At 36.2% G+C, this 26858-nt stretch overlaps 2 protein-coding genes across 2 annotated transcripts in view; one reads left to right on the top strand and one right to left on the bottom strand.

Annotated features, from left to right (window-relative positions):
- The window catches only part of LOC147474696 (putative DUF21 domain-containing protein At3g13070, chloroplastic), a 30005-nt gene extending 8823 nt beyond the window's left edge, over positions 1–21182 (top strand). Inside the window, exons 4-14 of the mRNA XM_086582043.1 lie at positions 691–768; positions 874–977; positions 2655–2736; positions 4161–4300; positions 4373–4451; positions 4558–4621; positions 4784–4875; positions 9890–9955; positions 13823–13939; positions 17593–17772; positions 20333–21182. Of these exons, the coding sequence (XP_086438169.1) occupies positions 691–768; positions 874–977; positions 2655–2736; positions 4161–4300; positions 4373–4451; positions 4558–4621; positions 4784–4875; positions 9890–9955; positions 13823–13939; positions 17593–17772; positions 20333–20629 (1299 nt within the window). The 3' untranslated portion in view covers positions 20630–21182. The remainder of the gene's footprint in view (positions 1–690; positions 769–873; positions 978–2654; positions 2737–4160; positions 4301–4372; positions 4452–4557; positions 4622–4783; positions 4876–9889; positions 9956–13822; positions 13940–17592; positions 17773–20332) is intronic.
- LOC147474697 (uncharacterized) lies at positions 20751–21134 on the bottom strand. The gene has a single exon (XM_086585164.1). The coding sequence runs from the start codon at positions 21132–21134 to the stop codon at positions 20751–20753; it is 384 nt and encodes a 127-aa protein (XP_086441290.1).
- Positions 21183–26858: the final 5676 nt, after the last annotated feature.

Raw genomic sequence — 26858 nt, 5'->3', positions numbered from 1 at the left:
GTGGGTTGGGGAGAATCACACAAACATAGATGGAACTGAAGTAATTAAGAAATATGTAGAGGAACTTGTACCTACTTTGTTGCTAATCAGTAATCGCAACACGATCTTATGTTCAAAGTCATACTGAAGTGCTAGTTTTTCTTGAAAAATTATTACGTGTATTACATTCCTGAGTACTAGGTTTTCAAAAGTTCTGTATTGTACCTCGTACCCATATCCGTATCTGTGCATCTTAGGTTGGTACTAGACTTCAAGGTTTTGCTTTTATTTGGTGGGCAAAGTTTTGTCAACAACGTTAACGTGGGCAAATATGATGGAATTTAGGGTTCATAATTATTAATTAGACTACTTTCTTTTTAGGTTGTTTCTAGTTACGAAGTTAGCTGTATTTTTTGACTTTTTGTTTCCTCTTTCATTAGTTTCTGAATTGTAACCCTTCTGAGGCTATAGATAATCATGTAGGCCTTTGGTCAAGTTAATTTTTGGAATAAATTGAATATTGGGTTTTTTGAGAATTCGTCAAATTCTTTCTTCGTCGTTGCGATTGTGATTGCATCAATACATCGGTTGTTTTATGCTAGTTTCAAACTTTGTATGTACAGGTTTCCTTTTTTTTTGTTGGGTTTGGTTTTGGTGGGTGGGTGGGGTTTGTTTTTGAGCATTGATTATATTAACTGTTTATGTTTTCAGGTCGCTCTATTGCTTTTCACAGAGATTACCCCAAAAAGTATAGCTGTTCATAATGCCACAGAGGTTGCTAGGTTTGTGGTAAGATTTACAAGTTCGTGATTATACAACTTAGTAATTTACTGATATGTATGTGAGGTGTTATACGTTGAATATAATTAACAAGCTTTGCACGCATGTCTTTAGGTCAGACCAGTCGCGTGGCTTTCCTTAGTACTCTATCCTGTGGGGAGGGTTGTTACTTTTCTGTCAATGGGAATGCTTAAGTTGCTCGGGCTTAAAGGAAGAAGGTATGCTTATGTCAATTGCCATTTCTTTTGTTGAAATTTGACTCCATGACTTGACATATTCTTTGTATGATTTTTCTAATTTTTTGTTGCTTAATGAATAACTAACCTTTGACGTGTAATTTGAGAGAAATTAAATGCTCGTTTGTATCTTATTATTCACCAACACTTAGTAGTGCGAAAGTAACAATGATACGGTTGCGTGTGTTAGTGAGTAGGGCGGAAGAGGTCTAATGTGGATAATGCGTTCGACCCTGATCCCAGCAGACTTAGGTTTGAAGCCTGCCAAAAGAAAAGGCCAGCCACTATCGCTTTTTTGGAATCATGTTTCTACACCCCTATAGTTATGTGGTATGTCGGGTTGGTGGCATAAAATAGTGTACTTTTTGCAGAGCAACTGTTTGAGAAGTATCCCCAGTGGAAGGACATCCCTTTGTTAATTTTTCAAATCATTCCATTAAAAACTTTGATAGTGAAGAAACCAAATAATACTACATTTAAGAAATAAACCCTTATGCATGGAAACTAAGGCGTCCTGCATCGTTAGCAGTGCTACTGCTAACGTAAGCGGTATACCTCGAGATTTTAAAGCAATGATACAATTGAACATAAAATCTTGGTACTTAAGCCCTTTAAAAGTCAGTCTTCAAAGTCCAAACACAGAGAAGCTACTTGATATCATGTGATTTGGTGATAACCTTATGAAGAGGTGTTGTTTCTCCTGGCCATATCTTTATAAACACCTAACAAGGAAGGCTTCATTTGTGAGAGACATGCTTCTACCCCTAAAACTTTCCTCCGTTTAGAAGACGCAACCTATTCCATTTCACCAAATGGATTTTGGACTTTCCATCATCAGCACCCTATTAAGTTTATTTTTTATTTTGTATTTTTTCAATCTATTTGCAATTCCTTTGGGGAGGGGAAAATGATTTATAAGCAAATTGAGAAACTATTAGAAGCTTCCTATTGGGTGGGTAGGAAAGTGTTTGAAAACCCATTATGTGAAATTTGATAGACTATGCCTTCACGAGAAAGATGCCAGTCTTGGGTGTAAACAGATAACTTACACTAATGAAGCTCTCCTTGCTAAATGGTTTTGGAAGTATAGTGAAGAGGAGGACACCTATGGCATAAGTGATCATGGCAAAAGACAGGCATCATCAATATTTTAAAGGAATTACTATGGATGCTAGGCGGTTTTTCGGATGTATTAGAAATTCAATAGTATGCTTAGAGACATGGAGAAGTCAAGCTCTATTTTTTTTAAATGTGCAAGTTCTGCAACCAAACAATTCTCATAGTTTAAGTTTAAAAACAAACTTATTCAAAAGGCATAAGGGTTCTCCGACCAAACTAAGGGCACTGGTGCAGAACACTTGTGTTGTTATTGGTCTTTATTGTAAATATTGTAAACCATATATCTCTCCGGATACTGTTTAGAAGGATGTAATTGAAATGATATCACGGAATTTTCGTTTGTTCTTTCTTTTGGTTCCTCTGGATGCAATTATTGACTTATTTATCCACTTTCTTGGTATGTACACATGGTTTGTTTTGCTTGGATCTCTTACTACTAAACAACTAACAACTGACATTAATGTCACGGGTGTGGTATGCTATTTTACACATAAAATGATTGTTTGATCTATGTATGTTGCTCATTGTTTGTTTATTTAGCGAGCCTTATGTTACTGAAGAAGAATTGAAATTAATGTTACGAGGAGCAGAGCTGAGTGGAGCAATCGAAGAGGAAGAGCAGGTAATTTGATATGCTCTACTTGTTTTCTTTTAGTTCTTTTTACTTATTTTTGGGGATGGCTACTTACTTACAACTCTTGCATATTACCATGGATCGAAAAATTGAAACCAGTCTGCATCACTGTGTTGAGATTTATAATCTCATATCGGGTGGGTGTCTAAAGCATCGGAATCAAATATATGAATCCTGGGGCCTCTCTACTTTTTACCAATTGGTTTTAAGTTGGATGCCCATCTTCAATGTGGTGCCAGGGCAGGCTATTTATCTGGCCCAAAGGGCTCATCCACGCCACCAGTTATAAATTGTCCGCTAGGCTCATTGGATACGCCATGTTAGATACTTTGAACCCTTGTCAGATACCAATACACATACTCCTGTCAATGTCAGATACTCTGTAACTTCAGCACTCCATATTTTATATGAATTTTGTGTCGGATACAACACAGATGTACTAAAGGTTATATACCTCATCTGATGGCCACGTCAGATACTTTATACCAGTGTCGGAAAACTGGACTAAGGGTGGGAAACATTGGAAAATATCAGGAAAATTCGGAAAAACTGGCAAATAATGAAGTAATATTGAATATTTAATTTTATTTTCCTCAAAAACCTCATGTTACCAACAATATCTCTATATCCCGAAGTATCTGTTGTGGAGGCATCCAATCTTTTGGTTTATTTAAGCATTTATGAAATGCTAATAATGATATATTGATATATTGATACCCTAACATGATATGTTTAGGCATTTATAGGTATCCAATCTCTACCAATCCCACTGCTAATTCTATATATGCATATGCTGTATATTCTATCAATTTAATGACCCAGCACTTGGTAGAGATATAATGGAATTCGAAGATCATTGTGTCTTTATATAATTTCTGTGGAATCTAACATAATGTTGAAATTTGTTTCTTTGAATAATTCGTTACCTGTTCTTGTTGCTTTTCTGTGTTTTTTAAAGTTCTTTGTCTTTTGGGTGTTTTTGGTTATCCTTCTTTACTTTAGTGGTGTAATAGCGACGTTGGGGATGGGTATTGGTCTTGAAGAATTAGTTTCTGACTAATTTTTCAAGTGTCGATGTAATCCTTTGATTGTGTTAATATATTGATTTTTACGTATAGAAAACAGGTTAGTTGGTTGGGATGTTAGTTGTTTCCACGGTCTTTAATGGTCCGTGAAGCAAGACTCAAACTAAAAAGTGCGCAAAATTATCCATTGCGGAGCAAGTTGCTAGTTGGTTGCTTAGATTATTGAGGTTAAAGATTCTATGAACCTTGCACCATTGACTTGTAAATGGAATATGCATCCAACTGTTAATCCATTGCACCACAGGTCACTTTTCATGTGGTTGCTAGATATAGTATTTTGTCAAAACCAATTATCTAACCTAACCGTGTGAAGAGATTATTTTGCAGGATATGATTGAAAATGTGTTAGAGATAAAAGATACACATGTCAGGGAGGTGATGACACCTCTTGTAGATGTAGTTGCTATTGATGCTAGCGCAACATTTATTGACTTCCACAATCTATGGGTGACTCACCAATACTCCAGGTAATAAAGACCCTCTGTGCACAATAAGTTTGAAGTTTTTTATGTGCTGAGACCTGCATGCACACATTCTAGGGTGCCTGTTTTTGAGCAACGCATTGATAACATAGTGGGCATCGCATATGCAATGGATTTGCTGGACTATGTACAAAAGGTCAGTTAGTTTCAATTGTTTTCATCTTGGAATTTTTTGTACCTTGTTGTATGAGTGTAAACATTGTAGTGATAGTTTTCAGAACTATTATTGTTTGCTTTTGTAGGGAGAGCTACTAGAAAGTTCCAAAGTCGGCGATATGGCACACAAGCCTGCATACTTTGTGCCTGGTAATACTTAACAATAATAATATTAGTGTCTCTAGTGTAATTGGAGCTGACATAGTTGCATTAGGTGAAATACTTAAGCAACTCATCTCACTTTTCAACTTAAAGAATTTTGTAAGCCTTTTCATTTGTAGTAAAATGTCACCTTTCCAATTGATATGGCAGATATAATGTCAGTCTGGGACCTTCTGAGAGAGTTTCGCATCCGGAAGGTTCACATGGCTGTCGTTCTTAATGAGTACGGTGGAACTGTGGGGGTAATGTTTCATCCTTAACATTTGGTATAAATTTTATTACTTGTTCTGGTTTTCAGAAATTTTATTTGATTTTGTCATTGCTGTCCATCTTAACATTCACATGCTACAAATTTACAGATTATGTACTGAATTCTTGTAAATCTAGCGTTTAGAAAATTGGGAGTTGAAATGACTGACTGCCCATTTAAGTCAACTGCCATGACTGTCATCTTCGTGAGCAAGGAAGTTGAAATGTCTAGAATATCCTCTCTGCTATAAAACTACGTTGTTGCCCTCTTGACATAGCACCACCACAAACTGAATTTCAAATGGATGATGCCTCATGGCGTAATCTCATGAAGACTATCCAACAGCTGATGACACCCCATGTTAAATGACCACCACTACTCCTCATAAGTTAAAATTACTAAACTACTCCAAATCCATTCAAAGCTAATCCCGATCCAATGATTAAGAAACAATTTTCATTTGGATGGTCTAGTTATTAAACCATATATTTCCACTAAACATAGATCACTACTAATACTTCTCCTTCCATGACAACCGCCACTAGTCTCTTCAAATGTATCGCTTTAAGTATACCCATTTTGAAAATTATCAAGTGTTTTGCTAATTCTATGGATATTTGTAGTATAAGTTAGTCCACGAGTGTTTGGTGATACCCAATTTAAGAATTTGAAGAAATTCCAATCTAAATTTTCAAAAGTCCTTAGATGAATGCACTCCATTAGTATTTCGGTACCTCCCGATGGGTGTTGCTAGATATTTTGTGAAGCTTTTTAGAAGATTCTTATGGGGTGGGGAGGAAGGGAAAACAAAGATGCACTTGATGAAGTAGGATAGACTTTGCCTACTAAGGACAAAACAGGGTTTGGGTCACAAAGACATTTTGCTTATGAACAACGCTTTGGTATAAAAATGGCTTTGGAGATATGGTGAGGAGGAACATCTATTGACGAGAGGGTGGACAAGTATGGAGAGGGGAAACTAAGTGGATGTTGAAGCTACCTAGAAATCCTTGAAAGAGGACTCTTTGGAGCGGTATAACAAGTAGATGGTATGATTTTAAAAATGGGGTGACCTTTCTACCTAGAACCGGTTAGACCATTTCTTTTTGGGAGGATGTTTGGATAATGGGAACCTCAATTAAGGAGCAATTTGGAGATATTTATAGCTTTGCATGCAATAAGAAAATTTTGATATCGGATTTCTTTTGAATTGAGCAATAATGGTGCTGTGTGGAATGTAACTGATGTATCTTAGGGTTTACAACCACTAGATCATCCCCAATTTAGTTACTATTACTATTAGTATTTTTAGGTAGTTTTAGGAATTGAGTCTATTTAGTGTTTTTGGCTATTTCTAATTTTAGGGTATTTATTATTACGAATTTTATGTTTTTATTTCCATTAGATTTATTTTTTAGAATAAGTTTCTATATTCAAAGTTGTAGAAAGCTATAAATTGAGTTGTTGGCCATTGGCCATAGTTAGAGAGTGGAGAATAATAAAGTTTGAGTTTAGAGAAAGGTTTTCTTTTTGTGAATTCTTATGTGAGAGTTCGTGTTCTTCGCGAGGAACAAGGTTGTCGAACCCTAAAATCGATATAGATTTTGAAATTAGGTTCCAAAATCATATCGTGGTCATACGTGACCATTAATAACACTTGGTAGTGCACTCAATGATTGAGAAGTGGAGTGATTTACACTTTCTTAGATGCCATCTATCGAGTGGGGAGTAGATTAGAGGGTGTGGATGTTAGGAAGTGCATATAGGATGCAAAGGATGAGTTGACCGCGGAATCCTTCTACTTGGTCTTAGCGAAGGAATTTGCCTTGTTGAACCTTCAGGGTACGGAAATAATTGCAAACTTTCTACGTAGAAAGATATAGAGAATCTCTATCCCATTCCAAGTAGCTCTCTTATGTTGACTTTTACTTAATTGGGAAGGATAAAACGATTGACAATCTTAAATGAAGGGGTATGAAATTACAAAACCTATGCCAACTTTGTAAAGGGTTGGAGGAAAGAATTGATCACCTCCCTGTGAACTGTCCCCTATCAACCGATGTTTGTAATCTATTTTTATTCTCTTTTATTAGACTTTGTGATCCACCATTAAATGTTAGAGAAGCTTGGTGAAGGAGTTGATTGTGGGTTCCTAGTAAAGCTAAATAGTAGTGGATCACATTCCAAGCACTATTATCTATTATGTTGAACTTTATGGAAGGATGGAACTTGAGGATCTTCAAGACAAGGAGAAAGAAATACAAGATTGAAGAAGAGGTCAAAGAAGTCTAGTTCGATTCGGCTAGTGGGTGTTTTAAGCTTTCTGGGAGTGGGTTATATAGATTTTATTTGTAATTAGGATATCTTGTAAGTTAAGTGTATGGGTGTTTCTTGCTACCTAAGATCATTGGATATGTTATTGTAATATATAACTTTTGACATTGAATGACTAGAATTGAGTTTTGTTGGTAAATAAATAAATAAATTATGTGGACTTCATGGATGGAGAAGGAACTTCACAAGATTGTGGAAGAGGTCAAAGAAGTGTTGTTTGAGTGGGCTAGTGCGTGTCCAAGCATTCCGGGAGTGGGTTACTATGCTTTTATTTGCAATTGGGACTCTTTTGTAATTTGAGGTTTGTATGGGTATCACCTAAGGTCATTATATATAATTTGCTATATGTATTTTGTTTTAGATTCAAAATTAATGGAATTAGAATTTTGCTGATAAAGAAAGTAATGAAGAACGAGGTAGTATTTTAGAAGAAGAGATGTGGAGTTCTCGATTAGAGATGATGTGAAGAAGTGAGATAAAAAGTTTCAAAGAATAAGAACAATAGAGTAAGAAGAAGAAGAATATTATGGAGAAGAAAAAAGATAATAAGAATGACAAATTTGGAAGAGTGATTCTTCAATTTAATTGATCATAATGGTTGGTTCTACAAAATAGTAGAGAAGCCATAGTTATAGATATGGTTCCTTGGACTTCAAGTAATTGAAAATAGGCTAATTCTAATAGGATACATAAAGTACTAAATAAATCAATTCCTAATTCTACTAATTCCCCTAATTCTACTAATAATAAAATAAAATAATGCTAGTTACTGAAATCATACTTCTTGTCCTACATTAGAAAGTAAAAGTGTTTAGCTACCTTCCATCTTCCTCCGTGCTGTGCTTTTTTTTTATGATCTAGTTCGTAGGTGATGATATCTTCCAAAATGTTGCTAGTGTCATAATTTCTAGATGTTTGATTCAGAGAAGAAAGAGTTGGTCTAGTGACTCAAGTCATTTTTGTAAAGTTTAGAAAGTTCAGAATAAAGGGTGATGAGTCCGTCTAGACTTCTTTTGGCAACCTTGGATGAAATCAATTAGATTGTGACACTGGATATAATTTTCTCGGTTTCATCCAAGAGAACTTTTGGGTGTGGTTTGGTCAATTTCGGATAGGAGTGGTGTGGTCTTTTAATTAGACCCAGACTGTCGGGTGATCCTGTCGACATAAAATGTCTCAAATACCCATTTATGTTATGAAATTACCTTACTGAACTCTTGACTTAGCAAGAGTGCAAGACCACAGTTTAATTTCCAATGGATATGCCACATGCCATAATCTCACATAATCTCATCCAACTGTCAAAAGGGGTTGGGGGTCTGGGTCTGAATGATTGTAGAAAAAGTGTCAAATTGTAAATTCGAGAATCGGTCATCCATTGTTATTTGTTTTTGAGATTTTTGATAATATGTATTATTGAGATTGTTTTCCTTTTTATCAGATGTAACTCCGCTTTGGGGTGTTTATTATGTTGGTGTTTTGGTCAATGTTTCCTTTTGATGGTGGAAGATAAACTTGAAGGCAGTAGAAAAACATCAAGGATACACATATTAGAGCTTGGAACTTAATCTAGAATCCTAATTCTCTGAAGAAAAAGGTTATTCTAAACTTGTTAAGTTATCCTTAAATCGAACTCTGAATTCTCGTTAGTTCACAAAACTCAACTTTTGCTTTACAAACCGGGGCCATTGACCTCAATTATGAAATAGGTTTACTTGCTAGCCAAGTAACCATGTTTAGTTAGGAAATTAATAGCCTACTAAATTGAATAGCATACCAGACTAGAAAACCTAAGAAGGAAGACAATAGCTTTGAAACAAGAGAGTTAGCATAACAAAAAATCAAGTATTTATTGATAACAAAAGCGATAAAAAAAAAAAAAAAAAATAACAAAAGCGATCAAAATATTCTAGGAACCTGCTCAACAATTAGGAAGATATTTACACTTCATAACTGAACTGAGAAACTAGCTTGACTAATAAAATTTTCCAAAAACTACATAAAACTCTAAATTTCAAAGCAAGCTCTAACAAAAACTTACAATTTTAGGTTACCTCTAAAGCCTTCCTAAAGAAACCAGAAATACTATTTTCTATTTATAATAAACCTCATTATAATGACTAGGAAATTTCTGTTTATCCTAAACAATCAATAAACTTGAGCACAACGTTTCGATAGGTTAGAGATTCAAATGGGCCGATCAATTGTCTAGATGATCTCCCTGCTACAAAAACCGGAATATTTGAATATGTCCAACACTCCAACCTCTCAAAAACTTGTATTGTTCTTTGAGTTGTCTAACTGTCCAGATTTTATAAATTTTGCAGCACTCTATTGACAAGGTTAGACATAATCGAATGAGCTGATTTTTTGTGAGGATGATCGCCATGGTAGGGAGATCATTTCGACAAAAAAGTCAGCCCTTAGTTCATTTGTATGTCCCCATATTTCATGGATGTGTAGAAGATGTGGCTATATGCCTTCCACATATTATTCCTCAATCTTACGATTCCTTATTTGATACGATTTCTGATTCACTAAATGTAAAACTTGTTTCCAATACTATACTATTCGTAAGTCATAGCTCGACAAAAATGTTAATGTGATTGATAACGTAGTCTCATGCTTTGTTCCTGAAATCTTATACATTTTATATCTTGTTGTTGACGCAGATAGTTACTTTAGAAGATGTTGTTGAAGAAATTGTTGGTGAGATCTTCGATGAGAATGATTCAAAGGTGAACTTCGTATTTACCTTGTACACTTTTATGTATCACATTAAGTTACATTGACACGGATATGTGTGTCTGCATACTACAAAATATCGGGATAGGGCAATATATCGATCTCTGATTTATGGATATGTGTCATGGATATATCATCTTATGTGGGGATATTTTACATTGGGCCGTCTGCAAATATTGTGGATATATTGTGATATATCTACAAATATCAACAAACACTGTGTGCATATTTTTTACTGCAAATGTTGTGGATATATCACGATATATCGACAAATATCGACAAATATAATCAATATTTTTCTTTAAATGTGTTGATAGTTTTAATATGAACAACTCTAGTGTTAAAAAATGCTAACTAATTTATTTGCACATATTTAGGATAGTTATATACATGAAATCATGTTTTGAGTTCTGAATACAAGTTCAAATATAAGCTCGAGATTCATGGTGCTCTTAGAACCAGGAGAAAAAAAATTTAACGCCTTCGTCTTTGCAAGAATTTGAGTTTGGAACATTGGTGTTTCTCTCTGTAATGTAATTAGACCCAGCCCAGGCCTCAACCGGGCAAAGAGATAGGGTTACTGGGTTGAACTGCACAAATTAATAGGTATACAATTATAGATTGGTCCATAAATATTAATGTTGTTCATTCTTTAGAGGTTAGTGAGCTTACCATTTTCGGAAGAAACCTAGGGTCAATCCCTCCCACAAAACTTAATTGTTATTAAAATTCTATTTTGTTAAGTTTAATTTCCACACACTTTATAAATAATTTGAGAGCCAACATTTACATAACAAGTTGGTTGCATTAGTGGTAGGTATGTTAGTGCTCAACTTGAGTGAGACTCCACACCTGAGCAAAAAAAATTTACATTTAGAAAAGTGTAGAATAGGTTCGGTCAATATTTCGTTGATATATCATCGATATATTGCGATAAATTCAACTGTTTGGTGGTATATTGACATATCTTTCATATCGTCGATATATCAATAAATATCACCGATATTTACAGATCGTGATATTTATATATCTTTGCTTGATTTTTTGATATTTATCACGATATATTGCGATATTTTTTACTATGTGTGTCTGTAGTAGACACGAATATGAAGTGTCCGACACGGCGAAATATAAAAAACTGAGGGACATATTACATACAATATGTGTCCGACACGGACACGTGGATATGTTTGCGACACGGATTATTTTTGAAATATGGTGTGTCCGTGTAACATAGGTCTCACGGGATGAATAATTTACTTGAATTTCTTCTGGATGCAAACTCTTAAGAATATCAAGTCATATTCCAGTGTTGAATGAATTTGTAATATTAATTTTGTTTTTTCCTTGTATAATAAATAGTACACAATTAACAGAACGGTTCTTGTAGATCACTTTATAAGTTTATATCAAAACTGAAAGATACAATTTTAAAATTATGATGTTATTTCGGACATGTTTTTCCTGTATAAATGCAATAAAAGATCACTAACTAAGGGTAATGTTTTTTGCTCTGTGGCTCAGGTATAAATGCAATAAAAAAAAGTGACTAACCCCAGCTAGCATCTTAAACCTTGTCAACTGCAAGTTTGTAAAGTTGTATTCCTGCATCTCTGAAAACCTAGCAGGGAGTTAATGATTTAAATAGGTCCCCCAGAGAATGAGTTCTGGGAAGTATAAAGATAGAATAGTAAAAATGCTTAAGCCCCGCTGTTTCTACACCTGCTAATAGTTTAACACATTCTTTCTTGCTTTGCTTGCTCTATGTCTACCTCCTCATGATCTATCTCGTGGTTTGAAGCATTATCAGATTTGGGGATTAGTTATGGGAAGTGTATGATATTTGGTATTAGTGACGTTCTCAATCTGCCCATTTCGACTAATATATTGGGCGGTATGATTGGCACTCTACCAACAATATACCTTGGTCTTTGTCTAAATGCTTCATACAAAAATAATTCTCTACGGGATCCAGCAATCAAAGGATTCACTAAAAGGCTAGCCAATTGGGATGGAAAATTACACTCAAAAGGTTGTTGTATGAACTTATAAAAAGCAGCTAGCTTGCTAGTCTGCTAGTGTCTTACTTATCCCGTTTTGTCATTCCTGTGAGTGTTGCGTTCGTAACAGAGTATCCAGGACGTTTTGTACTGATGAATTTACTCTGGGATGACATTTACGTAAATGTGCTCCTGCATCACGCTCCCCAGGTTGGAAAAGTCGACCTCATCCTTGTTGGCAAGAAAGTCACTCAAACAACTTCCTTTAAATGTGGACAAAGAATATGTATGGGTAAGAGAAACTAATCTGTGAATCACTGTCTTCTTTTCAGTCGTCCACGTCTCAGGGAAAGCCCGATCTTTATGAAAGCTTTATGTTTCTTGCATTTTCTTCTGTTCCTCTCATTTTTTCAGGCCTCTTCTTCGGTTGATGTAGTGTGGGTATGGCGTAAGACGCTGTTTGCAATTTATGTTTGTTTACTTGGTTAAGGAGAGGAGGTTGAGATTTCTAAACTAAGTAAGGAGGAAGAGGAATAGGCAGGTGTTCAGCCCATGGGTAGGCTGGTCGGGTATAGGTTTGGGGGCTGGTCTTTGGGTCTTTTGGGTGGTTCTCTGTTGTATTTTCTTGGTTCTGTTGTTTGTATTTTGTTCTTTTCCTGTTAAGTATGGGCCAACTACAGGTTACCTTGGTTACATGGGTTGGGTATTATTGATGTAATAGCGGTGCTAAAGAAACACCACACCTGTGCGACATGAACATGACACTTTTGGGACACTGCAGACCATAAAGGCTTGATTAGTAGGAATCACAAGTCATCTATTTAAAAATTGAAGTGAATTTTATTGTTTGGTGGAGGCATTTGTAGAAAAAATGGTTTTTTTGGATGGCGGGGAGACTCGGGCATGAAAGATGGATTTGCTGTGTTATTTTTCTCTTGGTTCTTAAAATTGGATACAAGAAATTTGATCTAATTACCCCCCTTCCAAGTTCTACTGTGGATCTTGGTTTTTTTTTTGGGGCACGCGTCTAATTTCCAAACAACTGTGATGGTGGTGGTCGTGGTGCGGTTGATTGGGGAAGAAGGAGGGGGGTAGGTCTAACAAGCTCTATATGTTTTCATATTGAAATTCTGCTGACAGTAAATGTGAGCAATCAAGTGTTTTTGCCCGGTGAAACTTTAAGCTCACAAATACTATTGAAATTTTGTAGACCACAAGATTCTTGAGCTTGCAGACAACAAAGTCTAGCTTTAGGCTGGCACTGGAAAAGTCATCGACTAATTGCTTACTCACCTACGGTATCTGAACTCTCCCTTTTATGGTTGGGTTAGGTTGGCCTGTGGGTCTTGGTCTAACCTCCTATCAATATTGATGGTCAGAGGTCTGCTCATCAACTGTCTGAAACCAGACAGAGACAACAAAATGTAGCTTGCGGGCTAATGATGTGAGCTTCAGACTTCAAATGGACACAGCGGGCTAATGCTGTGGCCACATGGTAGCATCCATTTATGTGTTTAAATGGCCAGATTACTAAATGCTTGGATGTAATTTTCACGTGTTTTCAAGACTAAAGGCTTTTTTAATGGTTGAACAGTTTGGTGTTTTCCCCCTCTGAATGAGGGCTGTTTGCCCAAATCCCTGTTTCCATTCATATACTAAAACCAGATTTTGCAAAAACATAATAAAAGATTTTACTATTGTTATTAAATCTAATATTTCCTGTAAATATTATAACTAAAATTGCATTCCCGATTTACATTAAAATAGATGGCTCAAACCTGTACCTGTGATCTTGTTACTTGCATCACTATTCCTTGCTCTCAATTTAACAAATACTTATCAGTTATACATATATTGCAGGAGGAGATCCAAAAGAAAACAGGGTATGTTGTAATGAGGGCCGAGGGAATTTATGATGTGGATGCAAATACATCAATAGACCAGCTATCAGAAGATCTAGATGTTAAAATGCCTGAGGTTCGTCTTGTATTATTTTCTTTTTTATTTTTAAACAGAAAGAGTTCAATAGTGCGTTTCTGTTATAACTTGTCTCTGTTTGGAGAAGGGGAGGAAAGAAAGTGAAGAGACATGTAATATGCCATTTTGTCTTTTGGTTGGGAAGGCATATGAAATCTCTACAATAGAAAGAGTACACTACGACCGAGATTTTGGTCTCGAATACCGAAGTCATGATTAGTATAATTTTTGAGACTGAAAATATTTTGTTTCATGGATTGTGCAGTTAACAGTAAAATGGTTGAGGCTTACGAGAACATATTGTAAATGGGTGGATAAGGTTTTAGGGTAAATTTGGAAGAGATGGCTAAGAAAAGTGTTCTGGCATAGAGAAGGTGAAACACCAAAACTACAGGCAGAGCTGAAAAAGGAAAAAATGAATCAAGTAAAATGGGAATGCCTGTCGTCCTTTGTCTGATCAGCTGGTCGGGTGATTAGTCACGTGATTGTAAGTCGGTTAAGGGGACAGCTGGCATGTTCCTTAACCAATTTACTACCAAGTGGTCCCTGCTGCCTTGTTCTGCATCTGTCGATATGCATTACAGCAAGTCGCACCCTATGGTGGTGGCGCTTTACTAGTATCTAGATTTGTGATTTGGTGTTTCGTGACCCTCCAGACCACTTCCGTAGTCAAAGATCACCCCCGAATTTATCTGTTTGGGTAGCACTGATCTCCGAGGCGCGCCTTTCTGGGGAGCGGATCTACAGATATATTACTCATTTACTCCAAACCTAGGAAAAAAAATCTGAACTATGTGCCATCTTCCGTGTGCAAATTTGCAAGCTAATGCTGTGCTTGTTCTCTGTGGATTTATGGAACTTTTGGAGCTGGACTCTTTACTAAAAGGTATGGGTGGAGGACTTGGTGGGTGTTTCCGCCACCAAAATCTTACAAAAACTGCTGCAAATTCACGGAAACCTTTGTTGGTCATGTGAAAAACAGCAAAAAGTTATCTGAATTAGCATCTGTTTTGGTAGAGTTTAGGTGCTCAAAACACCTACCAAGTTCTCCACTCATACCCTGTTTCACCTGGAAAAGTTTCCACATTTGCTGGGACATCAAGCACATGTATATATTAATTCACGAGGTCTATCATGCATCAGTTTGAGCCTGGGTCTTTTAGTACCTGGGATTCAATGACTTAGTTCGTGCTTCTTTCTATTCCTATCGAAGTGTAGAATGTACATGATAAGACAGCTGGTTGGTTCCACCTCAACGTGCTTGTAGAAGATGGGCATCCAACTTAAAACCAATTGGTGATTAGTGGAGAGCCCCCAGGATTTATACATTTGAACTCAAGGCTTTAGACACCCGATATGGGATCATAAATCTCAACACGCCCCCTCACGTGTGGCGTGTTCTTGAGCTTAACACGTGGACAATTTTTTAAATGGGTGACGCAGAGTAACTGGGCCCTTTCAACAAGAGAAATAGCCTAGAAGATGGGCATCCAACGTAAAACCAATTGGTGATAAGTGGAGAGGCCCCAGGATTTATATACTTGAACGCAAAGCTTTAAATTAGTTTTGCTCATAATACCGTAGACTAGAGACTATTATTTTGGTTTTTTGTTCTTGTTAGGTTTTAGTTAAATGTGAACCATATGCTATTGACAAGTAAGTTCTATCGTAATTTGTATGTGGGCGACCCATAGTATACAAACAACCCAAATGTGAGCGTGCATATTTGAAGTGTTAAATTGTACACGATATGCACATTGAGTCTGTTTAAAATGTATTGGAGATTTGTTTGCCGCTTTCCAAATCAGTTTAAATTATGTGAAATATGATATAAACAAGCATTATAGACAACTTGATTAAAGACTGAACATTCAAGTTTTCTCATTTTTTCCACCTTTTATTCTTTTTTCTTCTTCTTAGTCCCATTTAGTTTATGCAATTATCTTTTATGTAAGTTGCATGGACATGCCATACTCTAAAACAAATCTCTGTTGGATATGTATACACGGACACGACACACACACACACATTGTATGTGATACACCTCAAATTTTAGTATTTTGCCATGTCAGGCACTTAGTGACCGTGTCAGAGATGGACACACGTACCCGTGTCAATGTAACTTGGTCTTTTACTGATTACTGTAATATGACACGGTGCCATAGCATGGCTGATAGTCAGGCAGAAAAGTTCTACGTTGCGTTTTCAACTCTAGAATCACCACACTGTTCTTTGTAGATTTGGGGGACGTCTCATTTAATATCCTTAAAAGTCGCAAAAAATAATTTGATGAATCTCTTTCCTGTTGATTATATCTGCTGCAAATGCCTTGGACAGACAATTAGCTTGCCAGCATGGTGCAATGATGATACTGCTCTTCTCATCCTAGGCAGTGAGGGGCAAGATCCATTATAGATTACAAGCATATTCTACTCTCATCAACTCCACATTATAGGTCGTCACCGTAACCATTTACTGAACTGGAGCACACGTAACCTATGGAGTCGTGCTGCAATGCATAATTAGGATGCTAGTTTATTCTATATCAATTTAGTCCGCTTTCAATATTTGAAATCCTTCTGCTCCAAGGAATTTCTTGTATAAATAAGGCCTATGGCTATAGAAACAGGCGGTTATAAGTTTGTTGATTTTAACATGTCAAGAAATGTAGAATACTTCGAACTATGAAAGAATTTTCAATAGATCCATGTCGCTGCTGTGTGATTTCAAGATAATGAAATCTGGTCATACTATTCATGCATATGCCTGACACTTGATGTTGATTTCCCTTCTTTTCTTGTCTAAGTGGTGTTGATTACTGGTAGAAGAAGCCCCACTGTTGACACTACTAAAATACGTTTCTTAAATAACATTTTAGTACCTATTTGAGAACTTGTTGTGATGCCTTCAAAAGAAAGTATCTGCTCTTCTTAAGTATTATAAGTTACATGTTGGTTCCAATTTTCTGACATACTGGAGTGTTCCACCATGAACTTGCTAAATTTAATTCAAACTTGTATTATGTACTAGTAGATATATATTTTCTACTGGTTTATTTTATATGAATTAGCTTAGTCTGTTAATCACAACCAGCTTTAGTTAGGTTCAAGTTTCTCCAGTGTTTTGAGCTCGAACTTATGTGAAGGGTCAATTATATATATTAGAGACTCATATATGTCGGACACTCTGGAAATACAATTAGAAGGTAGGACACGGTTGAGACAGTACTCACGGTAGGACAGGCTGCCAATTTGTGTGAAGGGTCAATTATATTAAAATAACACAAGTGACTGCAATCAGTACTTCCAGTTGACCTTAAAATCCCGGTTTGTGTTATATTGGCCTTTTGCTTTTCCCGAGGCTATGCATCTCGAGTCTATGTTTCTAGATCCACATAGAAGGTTCTGTGCAGAGTGCAGACTGATACTGTGCTACTCTCGAAGGGCTTAAAGTCATGTGTGTTTGTTGACAACTGCAGAATATGGTTCTTCTTGCTTTATGTGCTTTGCACCATTTTATTGGCTTCTTTTGAATTTTTATTTACTTTTCTTATTTTACATTCCTTTTTGTATAGACCAAGTGCAAGTGTCCATGTTGTATCTCAGCTTTTGTTTTGAAGTGTTAACTCCCCCTCTTCTTTTAACCTGTTTCAGGGTCATCATTATGAGACAGTATCTGGTTTTGTCTGTGAGGCATTTGGGTATATTCCACGGACAGGCGAGGTGATAAAAATCTTGCTGGAAAAAGACATTCGAGAGGATAACAATGAATATAGTGAAGGAGAATCTGATCGCCAGCAAGAAAAGGAAAAGCATCAAATGTTTAAACTTGAGGTATGGAATATAATGTCGCTAGTTTCTGTTCCTTTCTGCAAAACTTAAGCTGGTTTTAGGCAAACCCCGCCATATTTTATTGCAATTAATACTTAAGTAGTTAGGGAAGGAAATTTAGCTCGAAACCAATATGAACCCAGTCTGAACCGAACCTGAATAATTGTGGGTGCGCTGTTGATATGCTTATTCAAGTCCGGCTTGTTAGCAAAACCCAAACATAGAAGAGCTGCTAATTAATCTGAAGCGAAGCCCAAAACAAAAGATCGCATTACCCAAAGAAATTGGCCGTGGTGGTTGGGAAGAAGATGAAGATAAAACATTGGCCATTGGATTAAATCCTGACAGCCCATTTAAATTGGCCATGTGTCAATTTAAAAGGGTTGGTCGTTGAAGTACCGGTTGCCGGTTTCTTCAAAATCTGTCACATTTTGAAATTTTGCGGCATTTTGTATCAGTGTGTCCAAATACGTGTTTTTTTTTTTTTTAATCTTCCTTCATGTTATCCGACAGCCCAGAGCATATAGTAGGTCTTCCTATGAGCAGCGGATGTACACAGTTTAAATACATGGATGTGACTTCATATTTTGATCCTGACTAGCACCTTAGTTCTTTCTAGGATTGCTATCAGCACATTGGGAAATTATATCCATGTGATAATTCCAGTTAAAATGGTTATATGCTAATGAAATTACATAGTTACTCAGTTAGGTGTATGAAGTCACCTCTATCCATATGCATTCGTTGTGTTCTTTCACATAGTTTCTTGTAGACTATGCCTATGTTCCTTTGTGTGGAGAATAATACTCAACCGCAAGATCAATAATGATACTATTTTCCAGTGAGTTTTAACCCTTTTCATTCACTCTTCGTGTGATGTTATTATCTTCAGTTCCTCTCAAAACCTAATAAACGGGGTTGTTAGTTAATTCTTTTCATTGTCCAAATTATCATCATTATTATAATAATAACAACAATAAATTATTATTATAATAATCATAACAATCATCATCATTATTATAATAATAACAACAATAAATTATTATTATAATAATAATAGCAATAATAAATGATAACAATAGAACATGAATCTAGGCAGTTAGCTGTGTGTACTATAGAACATGAATCGTAAAATAATCACCAAAAGAAAATATGAATTAATAAGAAGAAAAGATAGAGAAACAGCGTGGAGAAGAGAAGACAAGATTAGATGCTCCCTATGTAATATTAACTCTTAATTGTTTCAACAACAGCAAAAAAAAAAACTTCATGATAGATAAACTGACACCTGTGTCTGATACATGGACACATTGGTGTAGTAATTTAGTTATTGTTAACCCTAAAGGGAGAAGAGAAGGAAGGCGAAGAAGTAAAAGAAATGTCAAAGTAGATGAGAGAAAAATCTAATTCCTTTGTCTAGTAACATTTGGAGGGGAGAATAACAAGTACGAAGGATAGAAATATTGTTCTCTCCATTTAACTCATGGTCTGCAAGGGACTTGAGCAATATTTGGTGTTAACATAAAGATAGTTTATGCCTAGCTAGTCTTGAGACCAGACTAAATCACATGCTAAAACACAAGAACAGGAGATGGGATAAAAAGTCTGAACACAGGGCATTAACCCTGCTGTGTCCCCCTGATGAAGTGCTTTCAAGATTCCATGCCAGACACTTTGTACCCGTCTCAGACACCAGAAAACATAGTAGTGTTACGGTCACTTAAATACCCATTTTTTATTTTTTAATTTTCTTTTCTCTCCCTAAGTTCCTGGGCAAATCACCAATATACCCCTATATTCCTCTTACAACCTCCACAAAAGCTAAAATTTACAAGAAACTGACTGGGTTTCTTATGGAAATGCATTGATGACTTAAATATTCAATTTGGTAGACTGTAACAAAATGAACAAGAAACTGAATATGGATTATTGTTTAAATGCATTGATGACTCAATCATTCTATTTGGTCAACTGATTCTTTTTGAACAGTCGGTCTCACCTCTTTTTTTCAAAATTTCAGTCTAGTCTGAGCATTTGCAATACTTTTCCATTTATGAAAATTGTTTTCTTTGTTAAAAAGTGCTGAGGATATTTTTATGTGTGTATCATAACTTAACTATGACTTTGGCACATGTGCTGCTAGACCATATGGCATTAAAAATCTTGGTATCAATGGAATATGCGCCGTTGAAGGAATCTCTAGTCTGTTTAATCCTTTATAGGAGTTTACACTTGTGTTAGTGCAAAAGGCTGTTGATGTAAATAAAAGAGAAGAGTCTCATTTAACAAATACCAAACATCTGTAATTGCACCTCATTCTTTCATTGGAGTGGAATGTTCTGAACATTCTACCTTGCCAATAATAAATCTTTGAATGAAATGTTCAACCTTAAAGTTGGACTTGTTATTGGAAATGACCTTGCATGAAAGATCTTGTGTAGCTTAATAAAATTGTCCACAACTTGTATGTATTTTTGAAGTAGAGCAGAGAAAAATGTTTATGTTCAATGGCCTTAATCACTGTATTTTGTATGTCTTATGTAATTTCTTTGATGTGGTACAGATATTGGCTGGAAATGCGAGAAAGGTGAGTGCTGTACGATTTGAGCGAGTAAACCATTCAGATGCAAAGTTAGAGACCAAGGAGGTCACTCGGTTGGTCCCGAGAATCATGAAAAGGAAATGGAGTGGTCGTGATGAGTCTGACAAAAGTGACTCTGATGAGAGGTCATTCCATATTGAGGTGGATAAAAGTGATTATGATGAGATTCCTGTTAAGGAGAGACTCGGGGATTGCCTCTCTGATGAAAATGTATTTGGTGAACGTGAAAGTGTTCATGATAATAACATTAAGCAATAGCTATTGTATTCCCTATTTTTCCATTCTTACAACAGGAAAAAAAGAAGTAAAACAGAAAAGGGTGGGAAAGAGAAAAGTGAAGACTAATGGGGAAGCTACATCTAAGTCTTGTTTATATTGGTTACAGATGGAGGGAAGTATCAACCTCTGTATCGTCAAATGTACTCGATGCACGCATAATGCATCTGTCTGTTGGCCATAAGCTCATTAAAAGTGGGGTATCAACAGCTTCGAAGCGTGGATACTTGCGTTGTGATTCAGGTTGTAAGCAGGGAGAAACACGATTATATGTTCCAGGAGAAATGGTCAATTCAGGATGGAAGAATGGCCTAGTTGGCTCATAATGCATGGTCAATTCAGGATCTACCCTTTCTGACTCTGAGAAGAGCTTGAGAAGCTCTCTTTCCTCCCTCATCTTCTTCACTCTTTGTAATTCTCTGAACCTCTCTTGCAAGAGAGCAATGGAGGAAAGTGTAACAGTAGACTCGCTATTTTGCCTACCCATTTAGTGGAGGAACTTTTGCTGTATGTGAGACAGATAGGAGTTAGTTTCTGAGGGGGCTTGACATGGTGCAAGTATATATATATATATATATATATATAGGGAAGTGCTTCCCGTCCTTTTCTTTTTAAATCATGCATTTTGAGCTATCGCGTTGATTCTGGATGATCTAAAAGTGGGGGGAGGAGAGAATCGGCAGAGAATGTGCCAAGTCCAAGAAGGAAATGTTCTGTTGTAATCTAAAGGAGGGTTTGGCTTTGTGGATGTAAGGAGGCAAAAGGACTTCTAAAAGAGAAAAGGTTACCAGTGAAAATCCAAATGAGAGTGGAGTGTAGCATTTGGAAGGGCGTTGTTAGGGAATAAATAGTTGTGTGATGCTTGTCGGCTTGTCTTTACTCTTTAGGGAACCCTTTTAGCTTTGGAGAAGATGGCCCCTTCGTGGTGGGCTTTGTATTTTAGGTGTACTATTTTCCTCCCACTCCCCATCTCATTTTGTGGACTAAAGGAAAAAGATAGGTAAAGGCATGCAGACAAGACAAGGGGTTGGAAGGGAATAATTTTTGGAGTTGATGATGATGATGTTGTGATTGAACACATGGAAGAAAGAGAAAGTGAACCCACAAAACATGCCTCCCTTTCTATAAATTTCATTTACATTACTCTTTTGTCTTTGAGCTGTTGGATGGAAATGGCATGGTGGGGCGAAAGCTGTTGCTGTTGCTGCTGCTATTTTGTTGTTTTTGTTTCATACGCTTCTAAAATTTTCTTCTATATGCAATGTAGTCTGCTTAATGTATTTTCTTACCTAATTGGGAGCACTGGGAGATTTTAGCTCTCTTGATGCTGACGGCTTAGTCCTGCACGGTTTTGGACCCATCATACAAAACACAAAATTACACGCAGAAAATTCATCAGTATAAGACGTGGTTAGATAGTAGTCCCCTTCCTATATAAAATCCTAAAATTGCAAGCCACTGAATGATTGTAAACTGCATTGAACTTGATCTCTCAACCCCAGTAGTTCAAGATTGTTGCCCTGCTTGCAAAGCATAAAGGAAATAAACATTACCATTTCAAAGGTGAGGCAAAACATTGGGTGGAGATGTCACCTGACTGGTGATTCTGTTTGGAAATATGTTAAATCATTGCGTTGGAAGTTTCATGTCTGGTAAAATGAACTGCAGTGTCTGAGTTGAAGTGTTGAACCTCAATGACAGTATACTTCAGCTTTCTGCACTTGCATGTGCTTGGATTGCGTTCATGCATTGATCTTTGACTGATAATACTTGATCCGATTTCACTTTCATGACTTGGATCCAGTTAGGGTATTGCACTAGGGAATCTGTAGGAGACCTACAACAGCTTAGTTCATTGGGAACATGATTAGTGATTGTCCGGTTATACTGCAATGTGGATACTTTCCCTATCCAGCTATGATGGAACTGCAAGTGCGTTTCTAATCACTGTTGGAATTTTTCCCGTTGATGAACGGTTAAAATCTAAGGATGTCTGTTTGACGATGCTCCCAGTATATTAGACTTTTGTCTTATATACTCTTTCCTGCTAATATTATTTGTGATCAGAGTACCAGACCGCTTATTGTCTCTCTTTTCAAGAGTTCATCCCATATTTTTTTTTGGGTTAACTAGTATTATCCCTACTATAGATGAGACGATTAGAATCCCCCTAGAAACCCTAATTTCTTTGGGGAAGACCCTAATTTCCTTGGGTTGTAAATACTAGTTAACCCCCCTTTTTTTTAATAGATTAAGGATATTTAAAAGACTTACGGTCTTACACCACTTTTATCCTCTTGTATAATGCTACACAATTAAGCATCAAATGGATAAAAACATTAGATACATTTTTCTCTACAAGTCGGCAATTCTATTTGATTCCCTATAAATAGGTTCAAATGTTATCATATCAAAATGGACAACAAGTTTTTGAATTTCCAATACAAGATTTTGGCAGTACCAAGTAGCTTTCTCAAGTTTCTTGATAGCTTGTATTGATCTTAGAGAGTCGGAGGCAACCATAAGTTTGATTCCTTCTTGTGTGCAAAGTAGGGGTGGGCAATGGGCAATGGGCGAATTAAATTAGCGGCTTTCTAAACATTTAAAAGCCCTTGAGGATATTAAATTTTGGGTTGGCAGGCTCTAAAGTCGATATAAGATAGGTCGGTCGGGCGGGTCACAAGTCTAAATCTCAAGTCCTGACCCTACTTTAAGCCCTCTTTAAAGGTTTTAGGGCCGGGTTTTAGGGTCAAGCCTATATATATATATATATATATAGGTTGTTTTTCAGACAAAGGTTGTTTTTTTGGTTTATGTGTTACAAATGTCTGCTCTGTAAACGGAAACTTTTAGTTCTAGACTTGGTTTGGATGTGAATAAAAATATAATTTATAACAAGTAAGTGGGAAAATAAATTGAGAATAATAAATTCTAGACTTTGATTTGATGATCAAAGGAATAAAGTCTTATTTTTTTATTAGGCTAGTGCTCATTGTTCTTCATGGTTGCTAGATAGGTTGACAATTTTTTGTTATATAAGACAAGTTATTAGAAGTACTCTTGGGTGTAAGTGATAAATTACAAAGGACAATGTTATTTTAATTTAAAATATTTAACAAAGAGTTGGACAATTATAGTACGTGTATTTATAGTGAAAATGTGAAACTATAACTAGGGCTTGGTTAGGAGCTGAATTAGGGTCGGGCCTATGTTTCAGAATCTTAGCCCTAGAAGGCCTTAGGGTCGGGTCGGCCCTGTCCTAAACTTTATGAAGGCTTTAGTTGTGAGGGATTTATAGGGCTTAGGGTATGATCGGTCAGAGCCGGATTAGGGTCGTTAGGGCCAAATTCCCACCCCTAGTGCAAAGCAACAGTCCATGTTCAATTGCTAATAGTTCTTGATAAAGAACAGATCTTATTCCCTTAGAACCAGTATAAGCAAAAAGAGTATTGCCATCTATATCTCTTAAAATACATCCATACCCAAAATTCATCTCATATTTAATTCAAGGGGTAACAGTATCAGTAGGAACAAAACCAAGTTGATTAAAGCCTTCAAGGCCTTGTCTGACTACCAACTTTTCAAACAATAAAATCAAAGTTTTATCACATTTTTCACTTTGGAAAACCGTTGGAGTTTTGACTTTTGACCACCAAACTTTCGCTTGCTACTGTTGCTAGGTGTCAAGAGTGCCTCAATGTGATTGATCATCTAAACGTTGATGACATCTAAACACCTGATATTATATTTCCAATGGCAATAGTTCAAACATGAGATCCATTGAAAATGTTTATTGTCACACGGTCACACCAAGTTCAAAAGCTTGATGCCAATCAAAATCCGGACGCAGGAATCTCCACATATATGGCCTATATTCAAGTTTTCAACAACTGGTTTTACAGTTACAACCTACAAACTATAAGACGACGAATTGACATCGAAAATGCTGGCTGCAAAACATTGTAAGCCGAGTTCTGAATTTGCGGTGAACCTTCATTATGAAGCAACTGGTCTGACTTTTTCAAAGTATTTTATTCCGTAATACGCATGCAGGTTGCATTTTATTCAATCATTACCTTTTTGAAGGCTTTTTTTTTATATAAATGTTCAAGATAGTTTCAAAGTTCTAATCCTCAAATTTGAATGATATATGTTCAAAAGAAAGACTCTCTGGACTCAATGCTCAAACATCATAATTTCAAATTTTCAATACTAATACGAAATCAAAGAAATAAGGAAATGTTCAAGATTATCCGGATCAAGGGCATGCATTAAACAAAGCTTCGATTATACACGAGTATGCGAACCGTGCTACGCATCGGTGTTTTTTCAAATCTTTAAACCTGTCGCTTTAACATCTCTTTGATAGTATGATTTTTTGAATTCTAGTTATAATCTAAAAAATAATATAAAAATATTAGGAGGGGTTTTGAATATAATTTGAGTGACATGAATGAGGTATTCTAAATTATTTTAAATAATATGAAGCTAATTCTAATTTCAATAAAGTGAGAGAGTTTTTGGTAAATTGTTTAAAAAGGAGGGAGCTGATTAGAATAATTAAGGGAGGTGGTTCTAAAATCATAAAATAGAGAGATTACAAATACATAGTTCGGTTGAGAAATTTTCCTCTTAAAGATCCGGCTATCATATAGTGTAGAGATAACTCGTAAATTTGCACGTCTAATCGAACGCGTACGTTAGTTTCTCATTTTTTTCTCCATTTCCCTTTTAACAACACTAAAATCAAGAAATGGGCCTCAGCCCCCTCAATCCAATCCGGTTATGTGTAAACTCCTCAGTCACGAAAGTATCCGTAGAACCTCCCTATTATTTAGGCCTTGCCAAATAAACTCTTCGCTTCCGAAATTGTAAGCAATTTGCGGTCTAATTTTTATCCCCTTAAATTTTTGGTTTCCTATTCTACCCTTTTCATTAAATCAAGATCATTCGAAGACAAACTACCTTTTCCAATAAAGCAGTGAAGATTCTTTGTTACACTAAAAAAAGAACACTGATTTCTTGTGATATAAAATGGATTCATGGATAACCATATTTTATAGGTACAAATTTGAGTGGTATATATTCAAGTTGGGGGAGAAATTGAATATGCTCACTGCGTATTTGTGGAAATGCCCAAGAGGGAAATAATTGCATGAACCACAATAAAAATATGAAACAAGAAAATGAATGAAAACAGTGGTGTTGCAAGAGAAAAATAAAAAGCGCAAGCCGCAATTGAACTAGCAATTGGCATTATACCAAATTTTTAAATATGAACAAACATGACTTCTGATTTTTTTCTGTGAAAATTTATATTTACATAATTGGTTAACATGATTTATTTATTTATTTATTTATTTATTTATTTATTTATTTATTTATTTATTTATTTTTTTTAAGTGAAAATTTTATTAATAATGATAACGAGTTTTACAAATAATTAGGACAAGCGTGCAACAAACAAGCCCATGCAAGTCCTTTTCTCGAATGACAAATCCTATCCTCCTAAAAACAAACTCGTTAGAACCAACTGTTATTACGTTGCAGTCCATAACTTTCTGCAATCTCTTAAGGAGCTCAACAGACTGTTGTGCTAAGAAACCAAAAGTGTCAAAACTGAAAGGAATGAAACAATGCTGGTTAGCTCTACAAGCTTCCTCGTGTTTCTCAATTTTCCTTACCGCTACTCTATTAGCTGCTTCTCCCACCTTAAAGACTCCATTCCCAAGCCCTACCAATGGAGAGGCTCCAGTTACATCAACACACGCATGCCTCCCCTCAGACCAACTGTAGATCAATACATCCACAGGCCGAAGTGTTGATCTCCCCTCATTCGGATCAGTGAGAAAATTCACAGGAGCCAGCCCTCCAAAATGCATCACATTAAAATATCTCTGACATGATCATGTCGGTATTTGAAACCTGGGAAATATCTACAATGTGCTGCATGGTCCCCAAAAGCATCTAGTCTGTTCTTTTTGCAAATAGGGCATAGACCACCATCAGAGTACAAAGGAATCATGAGACGGTACCGGAGAATAGAACGATACTCTACCGGCGACATACGCTGTCCAAGTCCCTCCATCAGAATAGCAAGTAGGAAATCCTTTGCATGTTCTGACTGTAAGCATCCAATGACTGCTTTCTGACGAGCAGATAATACAAACTCCCTCTCAAGACCAGCAACAATCTTACTATAGAAAACTGT

Source organism: Coptis chinensis, chromosome 9 (assembly GCF_015680905.1).
Source record: "Coptis chinensis isolate HL-2020 chromosome 9, ASM1568090v1, whole genome shotgun sequence".
Lineage (NCBI taxonomy): Eukaryota > Viridiplantae > Streptophyta > Magnoliopsida > Ranunculales > Ranunculaceae > Coptis > Coptis chinensis.
This window is presented reverse-complemented; position numbering and strand designations above follow the sequence as displayed.